At 56.8% G+C, this 22,076-nt stretch overlaps 2 protein-coding genes across 2 annotated transcripts in view; one reads left to right on the forward strand and one right to left on the reverse strand.

Annotated features, from left to right (window-relative positions):
• The window catches only part of ERBB2 (erb-b2 receptor tyrosine kinase 2), a 37,141-nt gene extending 23,627 nt beyond the window's left edge, over positions 1–13,514 (forward strand). Inside the window, exons 12-27 of the mRNA XM_054014175.1 lie at positions 397–596; positions 934–1,066; positions 1,908–1,998; positions 2,179–2,339; positions 2,623–2,670; positions 3,172–3,310; positions 3,856–3,978; positions 4,271–4,369; positions 4,871–5,056; positions 5,942–6,097; positions 7,325–7,400; positions 7,491–7,637; positions 8,242–8,339; positions 9,031–9,204; positions 9,528–9,801; positions 11,196–13,514. Of these exons, the coding sequence (XP_053870150.1) occupies positions 397–596; positions 934–1,066; positions 1,908–1,998; positions 2,179–2,339; positions 2,623–2,670; positions 3,172–3,310; positions 3,856–3,978; positions 4,271–4,369; positions 4,871–5,056; positions 5,942–6,097; positions 7,325–7,400; positions 7,491–7,637; positions 8,242–8,339; positions 9,031–9,204; positions 9,528–9,801; positions 11,196–11,566 (2,476 nt within the window). The 3' untranslated portion in view covers positions 11,567–13,514. The remainder of the gene's footprint in view (positions 1–396; positions 597–933; positions 1,067–1,907; positions 1,999–2,178; positions 2,340–2,622; positions 2,671–3,171; positions 3,311–3,855; positions 3,979–4,270; positions 4,370–4,870; positions 5,057–5,941; positions 6,098–7,324; positions 7,401–7,490; positions 7,638–8,241; positions 8,340–9,030; positions 9,205–9,527; positions 9,802–11,195) is intronic.
• A 1,976-nt stretch (positions 13,515–15,490) lies between these two features.
• Positions 15,491–20,997, reverse strand: MIEN1 (migration and invasion enhancer 1). Its single transcript, XM_054014176.1, has 4 exons — positions 20,888–20,997; positions 18,456–18,553; positions 17,284–17,360; positions 15,491–16,704 (listed from the first exon to the last, which is right to left on the reverse strand). The coding sequence occupies exons 1-4, from the start codon at positions 20,944–20,946 to the stop codon at positions 16,621–16,623; spliced, it is 318 nt and encodes a 105-aa protein (XP_053870151.1). The 5' UTR covers positions 20,947–20,997; the 3' UTR covers positions 15,491–16,620.
• Between the last annotated feature and the right edge of the window lie 1,079 nt (positions 20,998–22,076).

Genomic DNA, 22,076 nt, shown 5'->3' on the forward strand with positions numbered 1-22,076 from the left:
GAACAGGCCCTCGGATGGGGTCCAGAGAACGGATGGGCCTCGCAAGCCAGTCAGGGATGTGCCCAGTTCTCTTGGTCACAGGAGGGGGAGTGGTACTAGCCAGCTGTCCTCCGATCTTCCCCAAGGGCAGTGGTGATGGGGCCTTTCAGGATGGAAGCCTAGAGACGAACCCAGTGGCTGGGATTTGGCAGATGTGGAATGAGCTTGGTGTATCTCAGCCCAGAGGCCAGCTCACAAAAGCCACCCTCAGGGTTTGTGGTTCAGAGGGAGCACGTGGGAGGATGTGACCCAGTTCCAGAGCCCCCTAGAGTGTGGGGCTGGCAGGGACCCTCTGACTCTTGCTTCGTTGTCCTGCCCCTCCTGGCTCACCCCGTGCCTGTCGATGTCTCTCTGCAGCGGTGCCTACTCCCTGACGCTGCAGAACCTGTCCATCGTCTCGCTGGGCCTGCGCTCCCTGCAGGAGATCAGCAGCGGGATGGTGCTGGTCCACCAGAACCCCAACCTCTGCTTCCTCCAGAAGGTGCCCTGGAAAGCCATCTTCAGGAACCGGCGCCAGACGCTGTTCCAGACTGACAACAAGCCGGTGAAGCAGTGTGGTAAGGGGTGGGGGCCTCTGCCAGGGCTCTGTCCGGCTCTCTGCCCCGCCCAGGGACTCCTCCTATGCCCAACTCACCTGGGCTTTGAGTGGCACTGCCATGTTAGATGGGTGCCAATGGGTGCTCTCTGCTGGCTGGTGCACAGCCCCCCAGTGCCACATGGTACCATGTGTCCCTGGCTGTCACTCTGACACCAAATGCCGCGCTGACATCCACGGCGGGCCTGTGCCCGGTGGAGGCTGCGTTCCCCCCGGGAAAGGCCTTTGGTCTGGCTGCCCCAGGGGACGGCGGATACAGGTTGGGTTCCAAGTGTGTAACTATGGCGTCCTCCCCCCAGAGAGCGAGGGGCTGGTGTGCTTCCGCCTCTGTGCCAAGGGGCAGTGCTGGGGGCCGGGCCCGACGCAGTGCGTGGCCTGCGAGCAGTTCCTGCGCGGGCAGGAGTGCGTGGAGTCCTGCAACCTTCTGGACGGGTAAGCGGGGGTCTGAGCGGCTGGGCTCGCTGCGTGTCTGTGCCCAGCAAGCCTCCTGGGGTGGGGATCCGGGTGAGAGGGAGAAGGGGGAGGCTTTGGTACTGTGGCTGGATGCGATGAGGGCAGAGGATGCCACCAAGTCCCTGGGCCATCCGCCCAGCCATGGCCAGGCCCCTTCTCCTTTGGCACGGATAGCGTGGCCCTGCTTGGGTTTGGGGTGAGGATAGAGGAGGGGAGGAAAGTCCCTGGGTATCTCCCCTAGGGAGGATCTTGCTAAACAGGGTGCAGCAGGGCGGGAGATGGGGTGCTGGAGCTGCTGCCCAGTGGCCTGTGCCTGGTGGGAGCAGGGGGTAGGTTAGGAGCCATCCCCAACCTGCCCCCCCGCCCCATCATACCCTCCCTCTCTGGCGTGGGGATGGGGCCCAGATCTTGCAGGGTCTTGAGTGGCAGCCCGGTCCTTTACCAATGCAGGGAACGACCCTGCTGGGCACTGCCCCGATCCCAGCCCCGCCCACAATGCGGCGCCATGGGGAAGGACGCGGGCCAGCTCTGGCATGGCTGTGAGAGGTCAACCTACGGGACAGCAGGCAGAGCCTCCCGTGTGAGGCACCACATTCCAGCCCTGAGTTTAGGGATCTGAAGCTGGGCCCCTGGTCGCAGAGGCGGCTGTGTCAGCCCTGGGGGGAGAGGGGGGAAGGGGCACGTCTCTGCTTTCCCACTGCTGCCTGCTCCTCAGCTGGGCTGGGGCAGGAGCTAGGTCCTGCCCCATCAGCGGGCACCGTGGGGTGAGGGCGAAATGTGCCTTAGTGCAGCGACTGACTCAGGCTCTTTCTCCCGGCAGGGCCGTCCGGGAACACGTCAACGGGACCCGCTGCCTCTCCTGCCACCCCGAGTGCCTGCCCCAGAATGGCACGGAGACCTGCCACGGATCGGTGAGGAGCTGCCCCGGGGGTGGGCAGATTGTGTGAAAGCCCCTTTAGGACGGGGGAGGGGATCTGCATTCCCAACCAGTTTCTACTATGGCTCAAGGCTTTGGGCTGACCCCGGATTCCTGGGTTCTTCATCCTCCCCCGCAAATCCACACGGTGCTCACTCTGTATCCTTCCTGGCAGGAGGCGGACCAGTGCGTGGCCTGCGCCCATTACAGAGATGCCCAATACTGTGTGGAGAGGTGCCCGAGCGGGGTGAAGGCTGATTCCTCCTTTGTGCCCATCTGGAAGTATCCGGATGAACATGGCGTCTGCCAACTGTGCCCCTCCAACTGCAGCCACTCGTGAGTCTGGGCGCTGGCTGGCACGGAGCATCGCTCTTTGCTTGCAGCATTCAGCACATCCCAAGGGCCAAGTCTGGCCTAGGAGGGGACAGCAAAGTGGGGCGAAGCGGGTGGGGATGGGCAGAGGTTTGCAGGTGGGGGAAAACCGGCATGGAGGCCCATGGGACACAGCCCGGCAGGATGCCCTACTGCTTGGCAGTGAAACCAAGGCTGTGGGAGGATTTTCTATGGCGCGTCTGCCTCCCGTCAAGTAACAAAGCAACATCTCTGGGTCCTTTCCCAGGTGCACGATCCGGGATGAAGACGGCTGCCCCATGGATCAGAAGCCGAGGTACTGCACCCCCATCTGCCCAGCCCCCTCTGTGCCAACTTCCCAGGCAGGCAGCACCCTGGGCAGTAGCCAGGGTCCACTTCTCCCTGGGGGGAGCTGATGCCATCTGCCTTCTGCTCAGCATCCCCCTACCCCCTACGCACCTGCAGCCCCCTTGCGCTCTGCCAGGCACCACCCTCTGGCCAGGAAGCCTTCTGCAGCTGATTGGCCAAGCCTGGTCCCCTGCCAATGGGGCCAGATGCTCTGTCCCCCTCGCAGCCTTCCCAGCCCCAGGGGCTGTTTCTAGGCAGACCATTAACCATCCGGCCACCAAGGAGTCACAAGTCACGGCTTCCAAATGGGCCACCCGTGGGGGCTCGTTTCTGGAGAAGGCCCTGGATTTTACACCCCGCCCCCCATCAAACGTCCCTATCCCCCGTTCCCCCATAGAGAGCCAATCCCGCAGGTTAGACTGCCCCCACAGTGGAACCAGCCCATCCAGCAGCCTCCCCCTTTTCCCAGCCAGGTGACGTCCATCATAGCCGGTGTGGTTGGCGCCCTCCTGGCCCTGGTCTTGATCCTGATCATCGTCGTGTGCATCAAGCGGAAGCGGCAGCAGGAGCGGAAGCACGCCATGCGGCGCCTCCTGCAGGAGACCGAGGTACGGACGGCACCACAAGCCCAAGGATCTGCCCCGCACACTCAGGGAAGCTTCCAGTGGCACTCGTGGTGGTGCCCGTAATGTGGCAAGGCCTCCCAGGGCACCTGAGTGGCCAGAGGATCCCAGATGAGCCAAGGGACGCCCTGGGCAGGAGTGACTGGTGGGGGGAGGAGGTGGGTGGGTTACTGTGGGGGGACGGAGGATGTTGACCACCCTGGGTGTCCCTCATGACCGGTGCCCAGGTTGGGCCCATGCAAAGTGTGCAGGTGATTTAGAAAGGCAAGCGTGTGCTGTCCCCATACCTCACAGCCACCCCTCCTGCCATCCTCCAGTGGGGACAGCCCAGACGCTCCCCCTCTGCCCACAGGAGAGACAGCTGCCCCACGGTAAGCTCTGGGGCAGGGCCTGAAGGTGCCACGCAGAGGGGTCAATCCTGGGTTCTGAGTCTCCATGTCGCCTGGGGGCTGCAGCGGGGAGCCCGTGGGCCTGAGGCTCTCCAGCTCGTGCCCTCGCTGACACAGGACCCTCCTCCCCACCCCTCGCAGCTGGTGGAGCCGCTGACGCCCAGCGGGGCCCTCCCCAATCAAGCCCAGATGCGGATCCTGAAGGAGACCGAGCTGAAGAAGGTGAAAGTGTTGGGCTCCGGGGCCTTCGGCACCGTGTATAAGGTGAGGCGGGGACAGGCGGAGCGGGGGGTGGGGGCAGCGGGTAACTGGGGCCAGGCTGCTGCTCCGCAGGACCTAGGAGAGGGATGGGGAGCTGACTGGGGGTGAGGCAGCACTGAGAGACTCTAAAGGACACAGCTGGACAGCGTCTCTACCCTCCCTCCCGAGTGTCCGGCCCCACGGCTGCATCCTTGCTTGGAGCCCTCAGCCCTCCTTAGCGCTGCCTGTGCACCACCCATTCGAGCCCTGAGGTGCCGCCCCGGCGAGTGCCCTCACCATCCCTCCCTCCCCTCAGGGCATCTGGATCCCCGACGGCGAGAGCGTGAAGATTCCCGTGGCCATTAAAGTCTTGAGAGAGAACACGTCGCCCAAGGCCAACAAGGAGATCCTGGACGTGAGTGGGAGACGGGCGCTGTGGTGGGCACACCTGCCCTGGGGGCACACGTGTCAGCACTGCGCAGGTGCAGAAGGGCACTGACCCGGTCTGCCAGGCTCAGCCGTGCCCCGGCCAACAGACATGGCTTCGCTCAAAGTTAATGAGCCGCCGGGTCCCTCCTAGTCTGATACACGTTGGGTTTGCTCCCATCCGTGGCTGTAGGTAGCGGGTACAAACTCTCCGGCTCAGGGCATTTCCTTGCAGCTCTGCAATTTGATCTCCCCGCTGCAAGGCCCCAGACTTGGCTGGATCGTGCTGTGGAAATCAAAACCCAGCTGGCAGGAGCAGCTGGGCAGGGCCACGAGACTGCCCCATGGACCCACACGTGGCCTTTCTGTGGTGCAGGGGGATGGGAAGCCAGCTCTCGAGTCTGGGCTCCTGGCAGGATCTCCCCTATGATGCCCAAGTCGAGTCCTGCCGGGGTTGATTTTGCTCCAAGCCAGTTTCTCTCCTCCCCAGGAGGCCTATGTGATGGCAGGCGTGGGCAGCCCCTACGTCTCCCGCCTTCTGGGCATCTGCCTCACCTCCACAGTGCAGCTGGTCACCCAGCTCATGCCCTACGGCTGCCTGCTGGACTACGTGCGGGAGAACAAGGACCGCATCGGCTCCCAGGACCTGCTCAACTGGTGTGTGCAGATCGCAAAGGTAGGAGGAGCCCCAGGGTTGGGCGAGGGGGTTCAGGTGCAGCTCTCCTGCCAGAGAGGCCGGGGGGACGATCAGCATCAAGCGCCTTCCTGCCACCCACAAATCACAGGTTCACATTCCAGCAGGGCCAACTCCGCCGTCCCACTGGGGAGAATTCCCAGGCTCTTTGGGCCCTGGGGTCCCCTCTGCTCTGCGGGGGTGTTAAAGACCCCGTGGCCAGGCTTGTAAGCATGGAGCTGGGAAGGGGGTTGCCGCAGGAGTCTGAGGCCAAAAATCTCTTCTTGAAATTACACAGTGTGCTGGTCGTTCACGCTGCCCCCCACTCCCCAGAGGTGGCTGCATTAGCCCTGTAGGCGCATCGTTCGTCAAGCCCGTTTGGCTCTTTCAGGCTGAAAGGTGTTGCGCAAACATAGGAAGCGATCAATATCAAAGCCCAGCTGCTGTTTCCTACCCCACCCATGCTACACGGCCACAGCAGCTGCTTCGCCAGCTCTAGGGCCGTAGGGGGCAGGCTGCTTCCAGCACAGGGGGGTAGTATACAAGCGGAGGATGGCCAGCCATAAATGAAGGGGGAGTATTGATTAGCAATTGGAGCAGGTGGGTGGGCATCAGGATCCCTGTGTTCTGTACCCGGCTATGCCACTAACTCACTGGATGGCCTTAGGCAAGTCTCTTTCCTGCTCTGTGCCTCAGCTTCCCCATCTATAAAATGGGGCTAATGTCTGTAAAGTGCTTTCAGATCTTCTGAGGCGCAGAGCACTACTAGTGGGGGGGCGGAGGGGGTGCGGCTCAAACCAGCTGGGTCCCGAGAACTCCACCATGGGGCTGAGGTGCTTATGGGTCTCCATGCTGGTTCCTCCCGCCCTTCCCCCTCCCCCCCCCCAGGGGATGAGCTACCTGGAGGACGTGCGGCTGGTGCACCGGGACCTGGCTGCTCGCAACGTCCTGGTGAAAAGCCCCAACCACGTGAAAATCACGGACTTCGGCCTGGCCCGGCTGCTGGACATCGATGAAACAGAGTACCACGCGGACGGGGGGAAGGTGAGCCAGGTGGGGGGTACCAGGGAACTGGACTGGGAGAAGCCAGCGGCACTGGGGCGGGGCCCAGACCCCAACCCTTCACTCAGAGACACCCTGTGCCACACTTCCCCACAGCAATGGCTCCCTGGCATCACGTGGCAACCATGACTGCCAGTGCTGGCCGGGCTGAGAGCCTCCTGCATTAACTCCATCCCATCCCACCCCCCAGCAAGGGGCAGCTAACCAAACCAGGGCCATGTCAGGGCCCCCTGGGGTGCACAGATTTGGGAGGGGCCGTCATTGTAATGTATTCCTTGGGTGCTTACGCCTGCGGCCTCTTTGCCATTCGGTGTCCCTCTAATCGGTCATCAGAAGCAGCGAGCGAGCCGAGCGTCTGGCTGCGCTGGATGAGGGGGGTGCTGACTCCATGCACCGTTCCAGCTCATTCTGCAATTCACAGGCCTGGCAGCAAACTGACGCACCCACAAGCCCTTGTAGGTCCAGTCTTGTCCAGCTGGACAGGCCAGGTCAGGGGTACACCTTGCAGTCAAAACCCTGCTGGAATTAGCCCGGTACATGTCTGAGCTGCGTTCAGTGGCCGTACGCCAGTGGTTCTCAAACCTTTGTACTGGTGACCCCCATCACACAGCAAGCCTTGAGTGTGACCCCTCCCCCTTATACATTAAAAACACTTTTTTATATTTAACCCCATCGTAAATGCTGGAGGTGAAGTGGGGTTTGGGTGGAGGTTGACAGCTTGCGAGCCCCCAGTTTGAGAAGCCCTGCCGTACACGGACCTAGCAGCTCTCTGCTACCTCCCTCCTGGCATCGGGTCCTGCTGGACGTTTTGCTGTTGAGTGCCGACAAGGCCTGTGATGGATGGCCGAGCTCTTGGCTGAGACTGGTTCAAAACCTCAAATTCTTAGCACAAAATCTAAATCCAAAATATTTTGGCCCAACCCCGAAATTCCTCCATTCCTAAATGCGACCGTGGGCCTCACAGCAGCTATAATTTGGGTCCCTACAGCATCCATTCTCCGCTATGCACCAGGCTCTTCCCATGATGCACCATGTTCCCGCACCCAGAGGGGACTGGTGCATCATGGGTGATGTAGTCTGACTAGGGAGCCTGGCCCATATCTGCAGGCAGCTCTTAGTACCCATCCTGTTTCTCCCTGCTCCTGAACACATGACAAGGCAAGGATGAAATGAACAGGCTCCGTCTGCTCTGTGTTTTTCCGGCCCCAGGTTCCCATCAAGTGGATGGCTCTGGAGTCCATCCTGCGCAGGAGATTCACGCACCAGAGCGATGTCTGGAGCTACGGTATGTTGCGTTGTCTCTGGGATCCCTAGCTGCAAGGGACATGGGATGGAAGTCCCATTGCTCCTGGTCCTGAAGAGCCTGTCTTTCCAGGAGTGACCGTCTGGGAGCTGATGACTTTTGGTGCCAAGCCGTACGACGGGATCCCGGCCCGAGAGATCCCCGACCTCCTGGAGAAGGGAGAGCGGCTGCCCCAGCCTCCCATCTGCACCATCGACGTCTACATGATCATGGTGAAATGTACGGAGAACCCTAACCGTCACGGGCATCCGCTAGCCACCCCCGACCATTCTCTACTTCTGGGTTGTACTGGCGGGAGGCACGTTTGGTCTTGGAGGCTCAGAAGAAAAGGCTCCAGAGTTCAGAGGATGGGGTTCCTCTTGCTACTACGTAACCGAGGCTTGTGGGTGAATTTGTTGGGTAAAGACCCTGGGGCCTAGCCTCTGGGATGGGTAATAGCCAGCTCTGTTCAACCAGTCCCAGAGGGCAGGGCGTCTTTGCAGGAAAGGCCAACATTTGGCCTGTGGCATGGGTGGGTGAACTCGGCTACCTTCTGGACACAGGGACTGGGGCTTTGCCTACTCCTAATTGGGACAGAGGGTAAATAGGCGAGATGGACCCCACCACACGCTAAAAAGTCCTTCAAGCCAGCCTTGGTGGTGCAGCCTCCTGGGGTCGAGGCGATGCTCAGGCATGTGTTCCAAGGAGAGGGTCACAAGTAAGGGCTGGGAGGTGTCTCTTCACCAGGCCCCTAGCACTAGTCCCTGCTCCTGTATCGGTGAGCACAGTCTCACACGTGCGGCACGTGCCTTGGGCTCACTGGCACCTTGCTCTCTGCCCGAAGGTTGGATGATCGACTCGGAGTGTCGCCCCAGGTTCAGGGAGCTGGTCACAGAGTTCTCCCGTATGGCGAGGGACCCACAGCGCTTTGTGGTCATCCAGGTACGTGGAAGCAGCTTAGATCACTACACAGGTCTTGGCAGGGAGCAGGGGGTGTCTCCGTCTCCCAGTGAGAGGCCCGGGCAGCAGCCATCTCCCTCCCCACCGCTTGGTTCCCAAAACCTTTCAGTCTTTGGCCTGCTGTGGGGGCACCACTAGGGGACTCGCACCCCAACCCAGACAGTTAGTGTGCTGGCTTCACCCACCCCATTCAGCTCCTCAGCAAGTCCAGGGCTTGGGATTCTTCTCTGCCAGCTGGGAAGCTAAAGTGCGGTGTAGGGCAGGGAACTACAAGCCAGCACTCCTGGGTTCTATCCCTGACTCTGATTCACTGGGCGGCCTCTGGCGAGTCACTTTGCTGGAGCTCACGTTCCCCTTCTGTAGCGGCAGGATAATGCTGACCTACTCCCAGGGGCATGGGGAGAATGAACGTCCATCCCATGCTTGGGGATCTAGTGATGGAACATGCCAGAGAAGTACAAAGAATAGTTCCAATCTTCAAGGGACGTCCTTTTGGGGCCGTTAATCACCCCTACACAGAAGGACTGGCAGCTAAGGGCTAATTTCCCAACAGTATTGTCCTGCCTGCCCACTTGCCCTGGAGTTGTGATCCCAGCCTGGGGAGTCCTTGGTGCTTTGTAGAGCATGAGAACGAGGTGAAATGCCCTAAACTCCCCTCCTCTGCCCCCCATAGAATGACGACATGATGGGGCCAGCCAGTCCCATAGACAGCACCTTCTACCGTGCCCTGCTGGAAGAGGAGGACATGCAGGACTTGGTGGACGCTGAGGAGTACCTGGTCCCTCACCAGGGTTTCTTCAATGCAGACCCCTCCGCCAGCTACCGCAGCCGGATCCCTTCCACCAGGGTAAGCGCAGCGTACTCTGCCGCGGGGCCTTCACTTATTCAGACTGGGCTGCGGGCGGGTGAGAATTCACAAGGCGAGAGCAGGTCAGGACTGGCTGGGAGAACAGCAGGTGCTGCGGAGGGGGGCGCTGGTGACCCAGGAACTGCCTTCCCTCTAGGCTGGCTCTGACCCTAGCCGGCCTGGCTGCTAATGCTGCCTTCATTCACCTGAGGGGTAAAAGCAACTCCTCTCCGTGGGGCTTGTTGGGTGCCTGAATCCCAGCTTCACCGGAGGAGGGTCCTCAGCACTCATCCCTCCCGCTTTGTTCTCCTCACACTCCCTAGAGCACGACAGAGACCCAGGTGGATGCGGAGGAGGCAGAGGACTCGGCCCACTACCCGTACCTGGGCCCGGCTCTCTTGGAGCAGGCGGAAGGCCCCACTCCTGACACGTTTGACAGGGACTCCGTGGCGAGCAAAGCCCTTCAGAGCCCGCCCGCGCTGGAGGCCAGCACCCTCCAGCGGTACAGCGAGGACCCCACCAGCGTCTCAAGTGACAAGAACGAGGGGCCGGAAGCAGAGAGTCACATCAGCCCGGCCTCCTGCAGCATAGCTCCAGGTATGGAGGTCGGGCCCAGCCCTCCACTGTGGAAACTGCCCTTTTCTGGCCAGGGACTAAGCTGAGCATCAGCAGGGGAGGTGTTCTTGGGGCAAATGCACAGAACTAGGACTCAGCTGATGGGCAGCCATACCCAGCGCTGCCACCAACACACTGGGTGACCTCAGGCAAGTCCCCTGCCCCTCTCTGCCTCAGTTTCCCCCTCTGAAATGAGGATAGCTGGCTCTCAGGAGCTTTCGAGACCAAATTCATGAATACTTGGAAAGCGCTGTCTATCTCCAGTATTTCCATCAGAGTGAGCGACGGCCATGTAATTATCCTCAGAACCCCTGGGAGGCACAGATGGGGAACTGAGGCACAGAGAACTAAGTGACTTGCCCAAGGTCTCAGGGCAAGGGGGGAGGTGTGATGGAGCAGGAAATTGACCCTGTGTCTCCGACCGCTCAGGCCAGTCCCGTAAGCACTGGTTCAGCTGTTCTTTGGGAGCTCAGCAAAGGGCAGAGCATTAGCCAGAAACACTCCAGCCTCAAGCAATTTCTGATCGTGGCCTAAGGAAGGAGTAGGAGAGAGCATGATACAGGGCGGTTGTGATTTTAAAGACCGTGCCAACTGGGTGGAACCATCCAGCACTAGATAAGCGGCTCCTGCGTCTCAACGTCGGTCACTCCAACCCCACAGCCCCGGCCTGAGACTCTTGCAAAGATGCCTGCGCCCTGCGCTAGAGATGCTGTGTTGGCGTCGCCTACATTTTTGTTGCTTTATAGCTTTGGAGTTAGGCCATTTCTCTGAGTTTCCAGGCTGGGCCCGGAGGGGGGATGTTGGGGGGGAGGGGAAAGGAGGGCACTAAAATGAGCTGTTCTGCAGGTTCCACTGGGGGAAAAAAGTGATGAAAAGGTAAAACAATGAAAAACGGGGCAGAGGGAGCATGAGCTTAGTAAGACTGGCAGCAAGGGAGATAGTCAAAGTATAAAATCTCACCTCCCAAACCACTAAGGGACCCACCCACCCACCGAAATCTAAAGGGTGTGAACCTCCAGGAGGAACCATTTAGTGTCACACAGCTGGGAGCAAGAGGATGAAATGAAGCAAGGGCAAATTCAGACTGAACAGCAGGGGAAGTTTGATCTGTCCAGAATACAGGACTTTCCAGACAATTTGAGCCACCCAGCCCCCTGGCCTGTCTAAGGGTAATGGCCGGTAGAGGAAGCTGCAAAGGAAAGCTACCTGGTTGTGGGAAAGTGGTGGAATGATTTAAAAGCTAGGCTTTGCAAAGTACTAAGAGTGAACGGGCCGGAGTAGTCCTGTGTCATCCCCAGGGCTCCAAGCTGCGTGGGGCGTTGGTAAAGGAGGCCCAGTTTCTGTGATTCATGAGACGTTTTGTCTCCCATTTGTAGAGTACGTGAACCAGATGGAGGATTGCCTCTCGCCTAGCAAGCACCAAAGATCCCAGGTGTCCACGCTTGAGAAGCCAAAGGGACACCTGGGAAAGAACGGGCTAATCAAGGAACCAAAGAACCCTTTCCAAGGCAGCTTCACCAATGCAGTGGAGAATCCAGAGTACCTGACCCCACACAACCTTTCCTTGGCGAGTGCTTTCACACAGGCCTTTGACAACCCTTACTACTGGAACCAGGACCCTTCCAAAGTCAACCCTGCCGAACCGGTCTCCACAACCAACGGCTTCACCACAACTCCGACTGCCGAGAATCCAGAGTACCTCGGCCTCACTGTGTCCATCACGCCGCCCAAGGACACATCAGATTAACAGCCGGGCCTGGTCAGCAGAGGAAGCTATTTCAGCCAAGGCAGCTTGGATATGTATCAGTGTATGAATGGTAACAATTCATCTATGCGGCGTGCGGGACTCCTGTAATGAAGAATAGCACCAAGGCCCGTAACTACTGCTCAAAGGCAGCTCTGCCAGTCCTCTTTAAACTAGATCTGGTTGAAGCTTGGAGATGACCTGGAAGGACTGAACAGGGCTGGTCCACGTCTCGTTCCAGCGAGCATGTAGGGACTGAGCACCGCTTTCAACAAGCCTGTCCTTCATTTATCTATGCAACCGGATTCATTTTGACAAATACCTTTGGTGTCTATGGAAAATATGGGACCTACGGGGTCTCTTCCATCTCCACCTTCTCTGTGCAGGGATTGTCAGACCCCTCCACTTCCATGTGCCAACCAATGGGCCGCTTGGCTTAAAAAAGCCAGAGCCGGGACAATGGTGGGGTTGAAATTCAAGGGCTTTAATCAGAGTGATTCTGACTGACTGGCAAAATGTGAAACGAAGCCTACAAGGGTGGCAAACCACTGGCATCTCTTTTCCTTGCTCCGTCATTAACAGAAAGGGTGGGGGACAGGCCTTCATTCCCCTGGGGTACCGATAAGGCTGGATGTGCTCTCACAGCCTGAAGGGGGTTACCAGTAATGTTTTTTTAAGACACCCATGGAAAAGCTTTAACAGGACAGGGCTGAAAAGTGGTGGAGGATCGGAGCTGACTGCAACGGTGAGCAGCCCTTCCCTGCCCCTAAACAATTCAGAGCTGCTCATGCCGACAGAACTAGGGTGAAGCATGCAGCAGGCACTGTAGTTCAGAGCTTTCTCTGTAATACGTAATCAAGAGCAGCAAGGGAGGAGGTATGACCAGACCACTATTAGCACAGGTACTGGCCAAGGACAGGACAGCTCAGCTGTCCGATTCAGCACCCATGCTGAAGAACAGGATGGGAACGAGAGACAAGGAACGGAGATCAGGGTACCGGTCCGTTCCCGTTGTGTCCAGCAGCAACGGCAACCTACTTAACAGACCTTCATTCCAACTGCCCGTGGAGCTGGGAACCAGACCTCTGTCCAAGCTCTGTGAAACGTGGGGGGTGGAGACAGGTATTGCTTTGCTACGATACAACCTCTCACACCATGAGATCACCCACTGAGCTGGCCACCCTTGCTTTGACTTCCTGTTTTAAGACAATGAACTAAAAGACAGGAGCATAGCCTGTTCCCACTGGAGTGGCACTGTCCACACAAATGTGATGGCTTCCTCGTCACTCTACCTGGAGTATTTATTTTTTTTTAAATCGGCAGTCACTCATTGCCCCTCCAAATTATTCAAGAGGGCCACATGTTACACTAAATAGCAATAATCCACCTCCAAAACTGGCTTGGGTCTTCCAGTGTGGCAATCCTGCAGAGAGACTTCCATGAAAGCCTCAATCTCTCCCTCTATCCGTTTAGGTTTACATTGGTTTGTCATGCAATGCCCTAGAGAACATTCAACAGAGGGTCCTGTGGCACCTTTAAGACTAACAGAAGTATTGGGAGCATAAGTTTTCGAGGTTCTTGCATCTGAAGAAGTGAGGTTCTTACCCACGAAAGCTTATGCTCCCAATACTTCTGTTAGTCTTAAAGGTGCCACAGGACCCTCTGTTGCTTTTTACAGATTCAGACTAACACGGCTACCCCTCTGATACTAGATAACATTCAAACCCTCCACCTGTGCTTCAGTTCAAACCTTCCCAGACCTACATGTGCAAGAGAGAAGTTTGCTCTTACAAAACTTCTCAGGGGGATGAGTTGACTTGTGATAAGACATCCCCAGATCCTGTTTTAAAATGTTGGTTTTATGCGTTGTACGAGGTGACTGATGGATTGTTTTTAATCATCTGTATCAAAACTATTTGTATATTTGATTGTACATTGTTTTTCTACTCTATTTGTCTGAAGTGTTTTTCCCCCCCAGAGTGCACATCCCCTTTCGACTCTGAGGCAGATGTGTTTGCTGTTTACTTTCTCCTATCAGCAAACGTTAGAAGTAGGAATATTGAGCATTCAGCATCCACAGGAGATAGTAACACCTAGCACTGCTGTAGCATCCTCCTGTGCAGGGGAGCAAAGGGATGTAACCCCGTTACCTACCCCTCAGGGGTGGGATCTAGCTTAAATCATTTGTTATATAGGCTGGAAAACTGAGGCAGATACATGGCAAAGGCCTACTTTAAAATCTGTTTGATGTTAAACGATGATTACGATAATTCAATTCAATTTAGCCATCTGATGGGGAGAAAGGAGATCTGAAGCCTCCAGTCCCTGCCAGTCTTCATTCAGAGATGACTAATGTCTCCTACTAAGAGCGCAGGTTCACCTGCATTACCTGAAAAGACCTCCACCTTTCTGACTCACTGCTGGAAAAAGTGAAGGTAACCAACAGCATTTCTCAACCTGGAATCTTTCAATGAATGGTTTGATTAGAATTGGCCAACTGCTCCGTTTAAAATTGATTAGAAACTCCTCAGGGCCGATGAGGTGCTTAGATATCGTGGTGGGGAGCACAGTAGAACAACAAAGATAGAACAGAAATGTTTATTCTCTCTGAACCAGCATTTCTGAGCCTGATAGCCACTCAAACTAGACACCATCCTCATTAAGATGGAAAACATACCAAAGGGGAGAGTAAAGTCATTTTTTTCTGGCCACTAAAGCAAAATCTACCTGAGAAGAAATTCTTCTGCCCAATTTGCTGAACTAGGAATCCTATGCAGGTCTCCAGCCAAGCTATCTGAGGGAGACAGTCTCAAATTTCTTTGCCAATGTTGTTTTCACTAGAGAGAAAGAGGATTTTGTGATATATGGCCCATCGTGTCAGCTCTGTCTTCTGTATATTCCAGCAGCCGTTATGCTTTGAGCCAAGGAGCTTGTTAGCTGTGACATTAACACATCTGAGCTGTTCACCTTCTATCTTTTAACTCATTTGCTTTTATAACCAGGGAACCTCTACTGGCATTGAAATACTCAGAGCCTAACCTTCCTGTGTATGCACAATTTCTAAACACTAATGTAGGGCTGGTCTACACTAGAAAATTAGGTTGGTTTAACAACGTCGGTCAGGGTGTTAAGCCGACCCAAGTCTCTGTGTAGACAGTGCTGCTTCCTCTTGGAGAGCTGGATTACCTAAAACGATGGGACAACTCCTCCCGTCAGCGTAAGTAGTGTCTACACTGAAGCACGCAAGTGTACACTTAAAGTGTAGACAAGGCCTAATCCTTCCACCCACAAGGAAAATCTCCTTTGAATATCTGCTGCAAAAACAGTGCGGTTGTACGTTGAGATAGCAAACGATGTAAAATGCTAGTGAAGACAAAGGCAGAGGGAGTTTTTACCTGTATGGAGCTAGACCAGGTCAACCCCAGGGGGTACGGGGATTGACCTCGTCTAGCTGTATGCAGGTAAAAAATTCCCTATGCCTTTTGTCTCCCCTAGGATTTCACATCATTCGCTATCTCAATGCGCAAACACACACTTTTTGTTGGCAGCGAAGACAGCTTTATTTTAGGAAGAGAGAACCTGAGGCAAAAGACCAAGGGACTGCCTTGAATGCAGATGCACAGATGAAACGCACAAGTGCTAATTATTCATCTAGCATAAGGCACCCACAAGCGCAAATGTAACTGTTTTCTCTGAACGAAAGGTACATACCTTTCTAATCAAATGGGTTGCAACCCACAAGTAACACGTTTTGGGCAACCCAGAGTTCCAGATGACTGAAATCCATAAACAATATTCACCCTGAGCGCTACTGTCACCACAGCTAGAGTTTCAAAGCTTTCATAGCCAAGTGCACTGTATCCCTATCTTATAACACAGCGATAATCTCCCCGGTCATTTATACTCCCTGACAAATTAAAAAGAAGCAAGGTTTTACTGTGATTTTATTTACTACTGGCTATTTTTTTTAATACACAGTCTATAATAAATAGAATTACCCCCCCTTAAAGCATAAATTAGACACTGGGTAGCCAGAATTTCATTGGCACTGCCAGGTCCTTATCTTTAACACCAGCATTCTCTTAAGTCACTTAGCACTTTATCCTTTAGCTCATTCACCCCCTTGGCATTCAGTGTCAAAGGGCAAAGTCATGACAATAGAAAGTGAAAATTGGGTGTTAAACAGGAGGGGTGGGGTGGGGGGGGAAGTTTTCTGCAGGGAGCAGATGGGCAATTAGAAGTCAGTCTCTAATTATGGTTCTCACAGGAGGAGAGGAAATAAGAAAGGGATTTTACTATCCAAAAACTGATGTCTAATTGATCCTGCTTTAGCACTGTTTTAAACAGTGACAAGGTTTTTTTTAAATGATTAACAATACTATTTAGCATTTAAGAACAATTCAGTTCTTCTCTAAAACCTTCTGATCCAAATCACCAGGTCTTCATAACCACTGTGGTCAGTTCTCTGCCCCAAAACACTGACTCTCTCATTTCCATATCACCACAGTGCTAAGCAAACCAGGCAGAGCTTTCTCAGTGCACTTAGAACTCCTGGTCTCTCATAGACTCCACCCAACCTACCAGGATTTTAAAGGAAGGTGGCAGCAAGCCAATTAGTTGCCCTTGTATGTGCTACAGAAATAGGAGAAACAGGGACATTTATGGAGTGGAAGAGGGGTAGAAAATGATGGCGTTGGGACGCTCTCCTCCTCCTTGGGGGTTGGGTGGCTGTCTGGGGTTAGATGGCATGCACAAAGTAGTACCAAAGTTTAGTCATTCCTACCCAACAGGAAGTTAGCTCTCAGCTAACCCATCCCTGGTCCCAAGTCACCTGATGTGATGCCATTCCCCACAAGCCTCTTTGTACAGCAATGTTAGCGATTCAGGTTACCTTGATGTCTCTTCCACACATGACGCTGCCTGGCCATAGAGTAAGATAATTAAGCCAGAAGGCAGAGAGGAGCAAAGCAGCAAGGTAATGAGATTTAAGAGTGGATGGGCAGAGTTGAAGGTGATCAGAACAGAAGGCCTGTAGTGACGAGGAGGGTGCTGCCGGGCTACAGGATGACACAGGGGGGACGGCTGTTGGTGATTTTTTCTAGCGGTTCCCCATTTCTGGCTCTTCTTATTGCTTCAATGAGCTAGAGAACAAGAGACAGAATGGAAAGGCATTAATCCCTCCATCAAAGATTCTCCCACAGGTCTCTAATGGAGAAGATTAATTGAGCCCTCTCCACACGGATGGGCCAAGATCGCAGAAACTCAGCCTGAAAGAGTTTCAAGGGCCGGACTTTCCGAAGATGCTATGCACCCCCCTTCAGAAAAATCAAGATACCTTAAAAGGTGTCTCAAGCCAGGCATCCAAAATCACTACTCGTTTTTGAAAACGCTGGCCAGCGTTTCTAAGCTAAGTAATATTAGAGGCAGGCAACAGTTTGTGGTTTAAGCGGCATTAAAGCAGAGTTCAGGATGGTGTCTGAATTCTTGTTACAGGCAGCAGGGTTCTGATTGTAATAACATGCCCTTCAGCTTGAAACGTGCCTTGATACACTGTGAGGAGAGTAGCAAAGCCCTAGGATGATGAAATGCCTTTGAAAAGCATGTCACTTCCAAAAATAGAAAGCTTCTCGGTCAGAAGGGGGTTGTTGTAACAGGAGCGTCCCTATAGGCACATTCCACACAGGCTGATGCAAGGGTCAAGCTGGGATCTGGATACTTACATCCTTCTCATAAGGAAAGCCACCATTCTCTAGTTTGGAGAAGACAAGCTGCCCATTGATTTCAATTTCAAAGGTACCTTAAAAACAGTAAACACAACCGAGCTGTAACAATCCACAGACACTTCCAAACTACATTTTTAATTCACTGATCAGTCCCACAGGATCACTTACTCAATGCTGAAGATCAGGGCATTCAGTCAGTTTAAGCATACAGACAGCAAACAAGGAATAACATCTCTAACTGAAGCTATGTTATAAGCCTATGCTAGGCCTATCTTAAAATACGTGCTTTTAATACAAGGATCTCAAAGAGCTGCATAAAATGTCCTACACCTCACCATGAGGTCAGGAACTATTATCCTTGCTTTACAGAAGAGGAAAACAAGCCACGTGACTTGACCCTGGTCACCCAAAAGGCATGACATTCAGATACAGAACCTAGGAATCCTGCTGTATTCGATTACACAGCTTCAAATTTGCAGTGAAGGATCAGTTTCCTTGTACAATAATATCCCAACATCCTCGTACAACTGAACCAACCTGAATAATGTTAAGTATCCTCTCCCCCATTAAGATTACTGCCCACATCACTTGGTCTGAGGCAGTGACCTTATCAGACACAATGTGCTAAGCAGGGACAGACTGGACTGGGTCGTATGCATGTGTGGTGCAGAGTCCCTTGTGATAAGACAAGACAGGTCTGTAGTGTAGCAAACACAAAGGTGATTCTTCATATGCACAGAGCTGTGTCCTGCCCAGGGCCCTAGAAGATGCAGATTCCAGCGGGTCGCTGGTGAAAGGGCTTTCCATAGCCATGAATCTCAATCAAAAAAGCCCTGCCCCACCCAGGCTCCTGATGGTTTCAAACTGAGATCCAGCACTCGCTGCATTCCTGTTGACTCCTATATTCTCAGTTGGCTGCAGAAAGAGGTAGTTCTTGTGGTTAGCAGATCCTGGCCCAATGAGTTACATATCCAATAGGAAAACCATGTGTATGGCACCAAAGCTGTCTCCTCTCTTCTCCCACTTACTTTTAACCCCTTTCACCCTTGAATTATTTGCCAACACACAAGACGTGTCACCTAGGTGCCCTTTAGAGGACAAAGCTTTGAGGCTGCAAGGTTGGCATGGTAGCACCTAAGTACTTACGAAAGTTTGGTGGAAAATCCTACCTTTCCCCCCGAGCCTGGATTCAATTTCTATATCTGGGTACTCTTCTTTCACTGCACTTGCCAATTCCAGGTATGTGGACTCAAACCCACAGGGCTCACTGATAAGAAAGGAAGAAAAACAGATGGTCGGAAAAGACACACACAGGGTAAAGCTTTGGAGATGCGACTGGAGATGCTGAGAGGCTAACACGGGGGAAGAGGAATTTCAGTGCCATTGCTATGCAGAGCAGAGATCTAGTGGGAGCTGAACGGCAGAGCAACATGCAAAGAGGTTGGAATGGATATGGGGCATCCCCCAAAGACCATCACCCCATCATATTCCCACTGAACCCCACATCCCCCTATGCATCCATTACACTACAGTCCCCTCTCTGTGAACTGCCAATAACTCCCATCTGCCTAATTTAGCCCACCACTAAACACTCCCTCACCATATTCCCTCCATGACAAGATCCCCTCTGCAGCCCCCAACAGCCCCCTAGAGCCCACACAGCCCCCAACGCTCCCAACAGCCCCCTAGAGCCCACACAGCCCCCAACGCTCCCAACAGCCCCCCACTGCTCCCAACAGCCCCCTAGAGCCCACACAGCCCCGAATGCTCTCAACAGCCCCCTAGAGCCCACACAGCCCCCCAACGCTCCCAACAGCCCCCTAGAGCCCACACAGCCCCCACTGCTCCCAACAGCCCCCTAGAGCCCACACAGCCCCCAACGCTCCCACACAGCCCACTAGACCCCACACAGCCCCCACTGCTCCCAACAGCCCCCTAGAGCCCACACAGCCCCCAACGCTCCCAACAGCCCCCCACTGCTCCCAACAGCCCCCTAGAGCCCACACAGCCCCCAACGCTCCCAACAGCCCCCCACTGCTCCCAACAGCCCCCTAGAGCCCACACAGCCCCCTAGAGCCCACACAGCCCCCAACGCTCCCAACAGCCCCCCTAGAGCCCACACAGCCCCCAACGCTCCCAACAGCCCCCCTAGAGCCCACACAGCCCCCAACGCTCCCAACAGCCCCCCTAGAGCCCACACAGCCCCCAACGCTCCCAACAGCCCCCCTAGAGCCCACACAGCCCCCAACGCTCCCAACAGCCCCCCTAGAGCCCACACAGCCCCCAACGCTCCCAACAGCCCCCCTAGAGCCCACACAGCCCCCAACGCTCCCAACAGCCCCCTAGAGCCCACACAGCCCCCACTGCTCCCAACAGCCCCCTAGAGCCCACACAGCTCCCAACAGCCCCCTAGAGCCCACACAGCCCCCAACAGCCCCCACTGCTCCCAACAGCCCCCCACTGCTCCCAACAGCCCCCTAGAGCCCACACAGCCCCCCAACGCTCCCAACAGCCCCCCTAGAGCCCACACAGCCCCCCACTGCTCCCAACAGCCCCCCTAGAGCCCACACAGCCCCCCACTGCTCCCAACAGCCCCCCTAGAGCCCACACAGCCTCCCACTGCTCCCAACAGCCCCCCTAGAGCCCACACAGCCTCCCACTGCTCCCAACAGCCCCCCTAGAGCCCACACAGCCCCCAACTGCTCCCAACAGCCCCCTAGAGCCCACACAGCCCCCAACGCTCCCAACAGCCCACTAGAGCCCACACAGCCCCCACTGCTCCCAACAGCCCCCCACTGCTCCCAACAGCCCCCTAGAGCCCACACAGCCCCCCACTGCTCCCAACAGCCCCCCACTGCTCCCACACAGCCCCCCACTGCTCCCAACAGCCCCCAACGCTCCCAACAGCCCCCTAGAGCCCACACAGCCCCCAACGCTCCCAACAGCCCCCTAGAGCCCACACAGCCCCCAACGCTCCCAACAGCCCCCTAGAGCCCACACAGCCCCCCAACGCTCCCAACAGCCCCCTAGAGCCCACACAGCCCCCAACGCTCCCAACAGCCCCCTAGAGCCCACACAGCCCCCACTGCTCCCAACAGCCCCCCAACGCTCCCAACAGCCCCCCTAGAGCCCACACAGCCCCCCTAGAGCCCACACAGCCCCCCACTGCTCCCAACAGCCCCCTAGAGCCCACACAGCCCCCTAGAGCCCACACAGCCCCCCACTGCTCCCAACAGCCCCCTAGAGCCCACACAGCCCCCCACTGCTCCCAACAGCCCCCCACTGCTCCCAACAGCCCCCCACTGCTCCCAACAGCCCCCCTAGAGCCCACACAGCCCCCAACGCTCCCAACAGCCCCCCACTGCTCCCAACAGCCCCCCTAGAGCCCACACAGCCCCCAACGCTCCCAACAGCCCCCCACTGCTCCCAACAGCCCCCCACTGCTCCCAACAGCCCCCTAGAGCCCACACAGCCCCCACTGCTCCCAACAGCCCCCCTAGGATCCCCACCACCCAGAGCACCCGGCCTAGACCCCACAACAAACACCCCCCCTAGAGCCCCCCTAACGCCCCGTACCCCCCGGCCGGGGCCGGGCTCTCACCAATACTCCACCACGATGCGGACCCCGGCGGGCGCCGCCGGCTCCGACCCTTCGCTCATCGCAGCCCCACAGCCAGCGGCCCCGGCTCCTCCCCGCGCAGCGCTTCCGGGTTCCCTGGTCACGTGCAGGGGGCGCTTCCGGGATCCGCCTCTCCCTCCGCCGGCCCCGCGCTCTAGCGGCCCCTGGAGGCGGGGCGGGGAACTGCAGCCGTCGCGACGCGCGCCTGCGGGGCGGGGCGAGCTTCCCCCCCCCCGGGGCTCGCCCCGCCCCCGCAGGGGGCCCGCGGGGTCTGATCCCCACGCCCAGGGGCGCCCCCCCCGGACTGACTCCCCCCTCCCGCCTAGACACATCTGTCTCTTGTTTGTTTTGGGGAGACCCCTCCCCACCCCAACCCCTTGCCTCAGCCCACAGCCCCCGCCCACGTTCCCAATCCCTCGGCCCCACCCCCCAGCCTGGAACCTCCTCCTGCACCCCCAACCCCTCCTCCCCAGCCCCACCCCACAGCCCGCACCCCCAGCCAGAGCCCTCACCCCCTCCTGCACCCCCAACCCCCTGCTCCACCCTAGAGCCCCCTCCTGCACCCCCAACCCCTCCTCCCCAGCCCCACCCCACAGCCCGCACCCCCAGCCAGAGCCCTCACCCCCTCCTGCACCCCCAACCCCCTGCTCCACCCTAGAGCCCCCTCCTGCACCCCCAGCCCCTCCTCCCCAGCCCCACCCCACAGCCCGCACCCCCAGCCAGAGCCCTCACCCCCTCCTGCACCCCAACCCCCTGCTCCACCCTAGAGCCCCCTCCTGCACCCCCAACCCCTCCTCCCCAGCCCCACCCCACAGCCCGCACCCCCAGCCAGAGCCCTCACCCCTCCTGCACCCCAACCCCCTGCTCCACCCTAGAGCCCCCTCCTGCACCCCCAACCCCTCCTCCCCAGCCCCACCCCACAGCCCGCACCCCCAGCCAGAGCCCTCACCCCCTCCTGCACCCCAACCCCCTGCTCCACCCTAGAGCCCCCTCCTGCACCCCCAACCCCTCCTCCCCAGCCCCACCCCACAGCCCGCACCCCCAGCCAGAGCCCTCACCCCTCCTGCACCCCAACCCCCTGCTCCACCCTAGAGCCCCCTCCTGCACCCCCAACCCCTCCTCCCCAGCCCCACCCCACAGCCCGCACCCCCAGCCAGAGCCCTCACCCCCT

This window comes from Malaclemys terrapin, chromosome 25, assembly GCF_027887155.1.
Source record: "Malaclemys terrapin pileata isolate rMalTer1 chromosome 25, rMalTer1.hap1, whole genome shotgun sequence".
NCBI lineage: Eukaryota > Metazoa > Chordata > Testudines > Emydidae > Malaclemys > Malaclemys terrapin.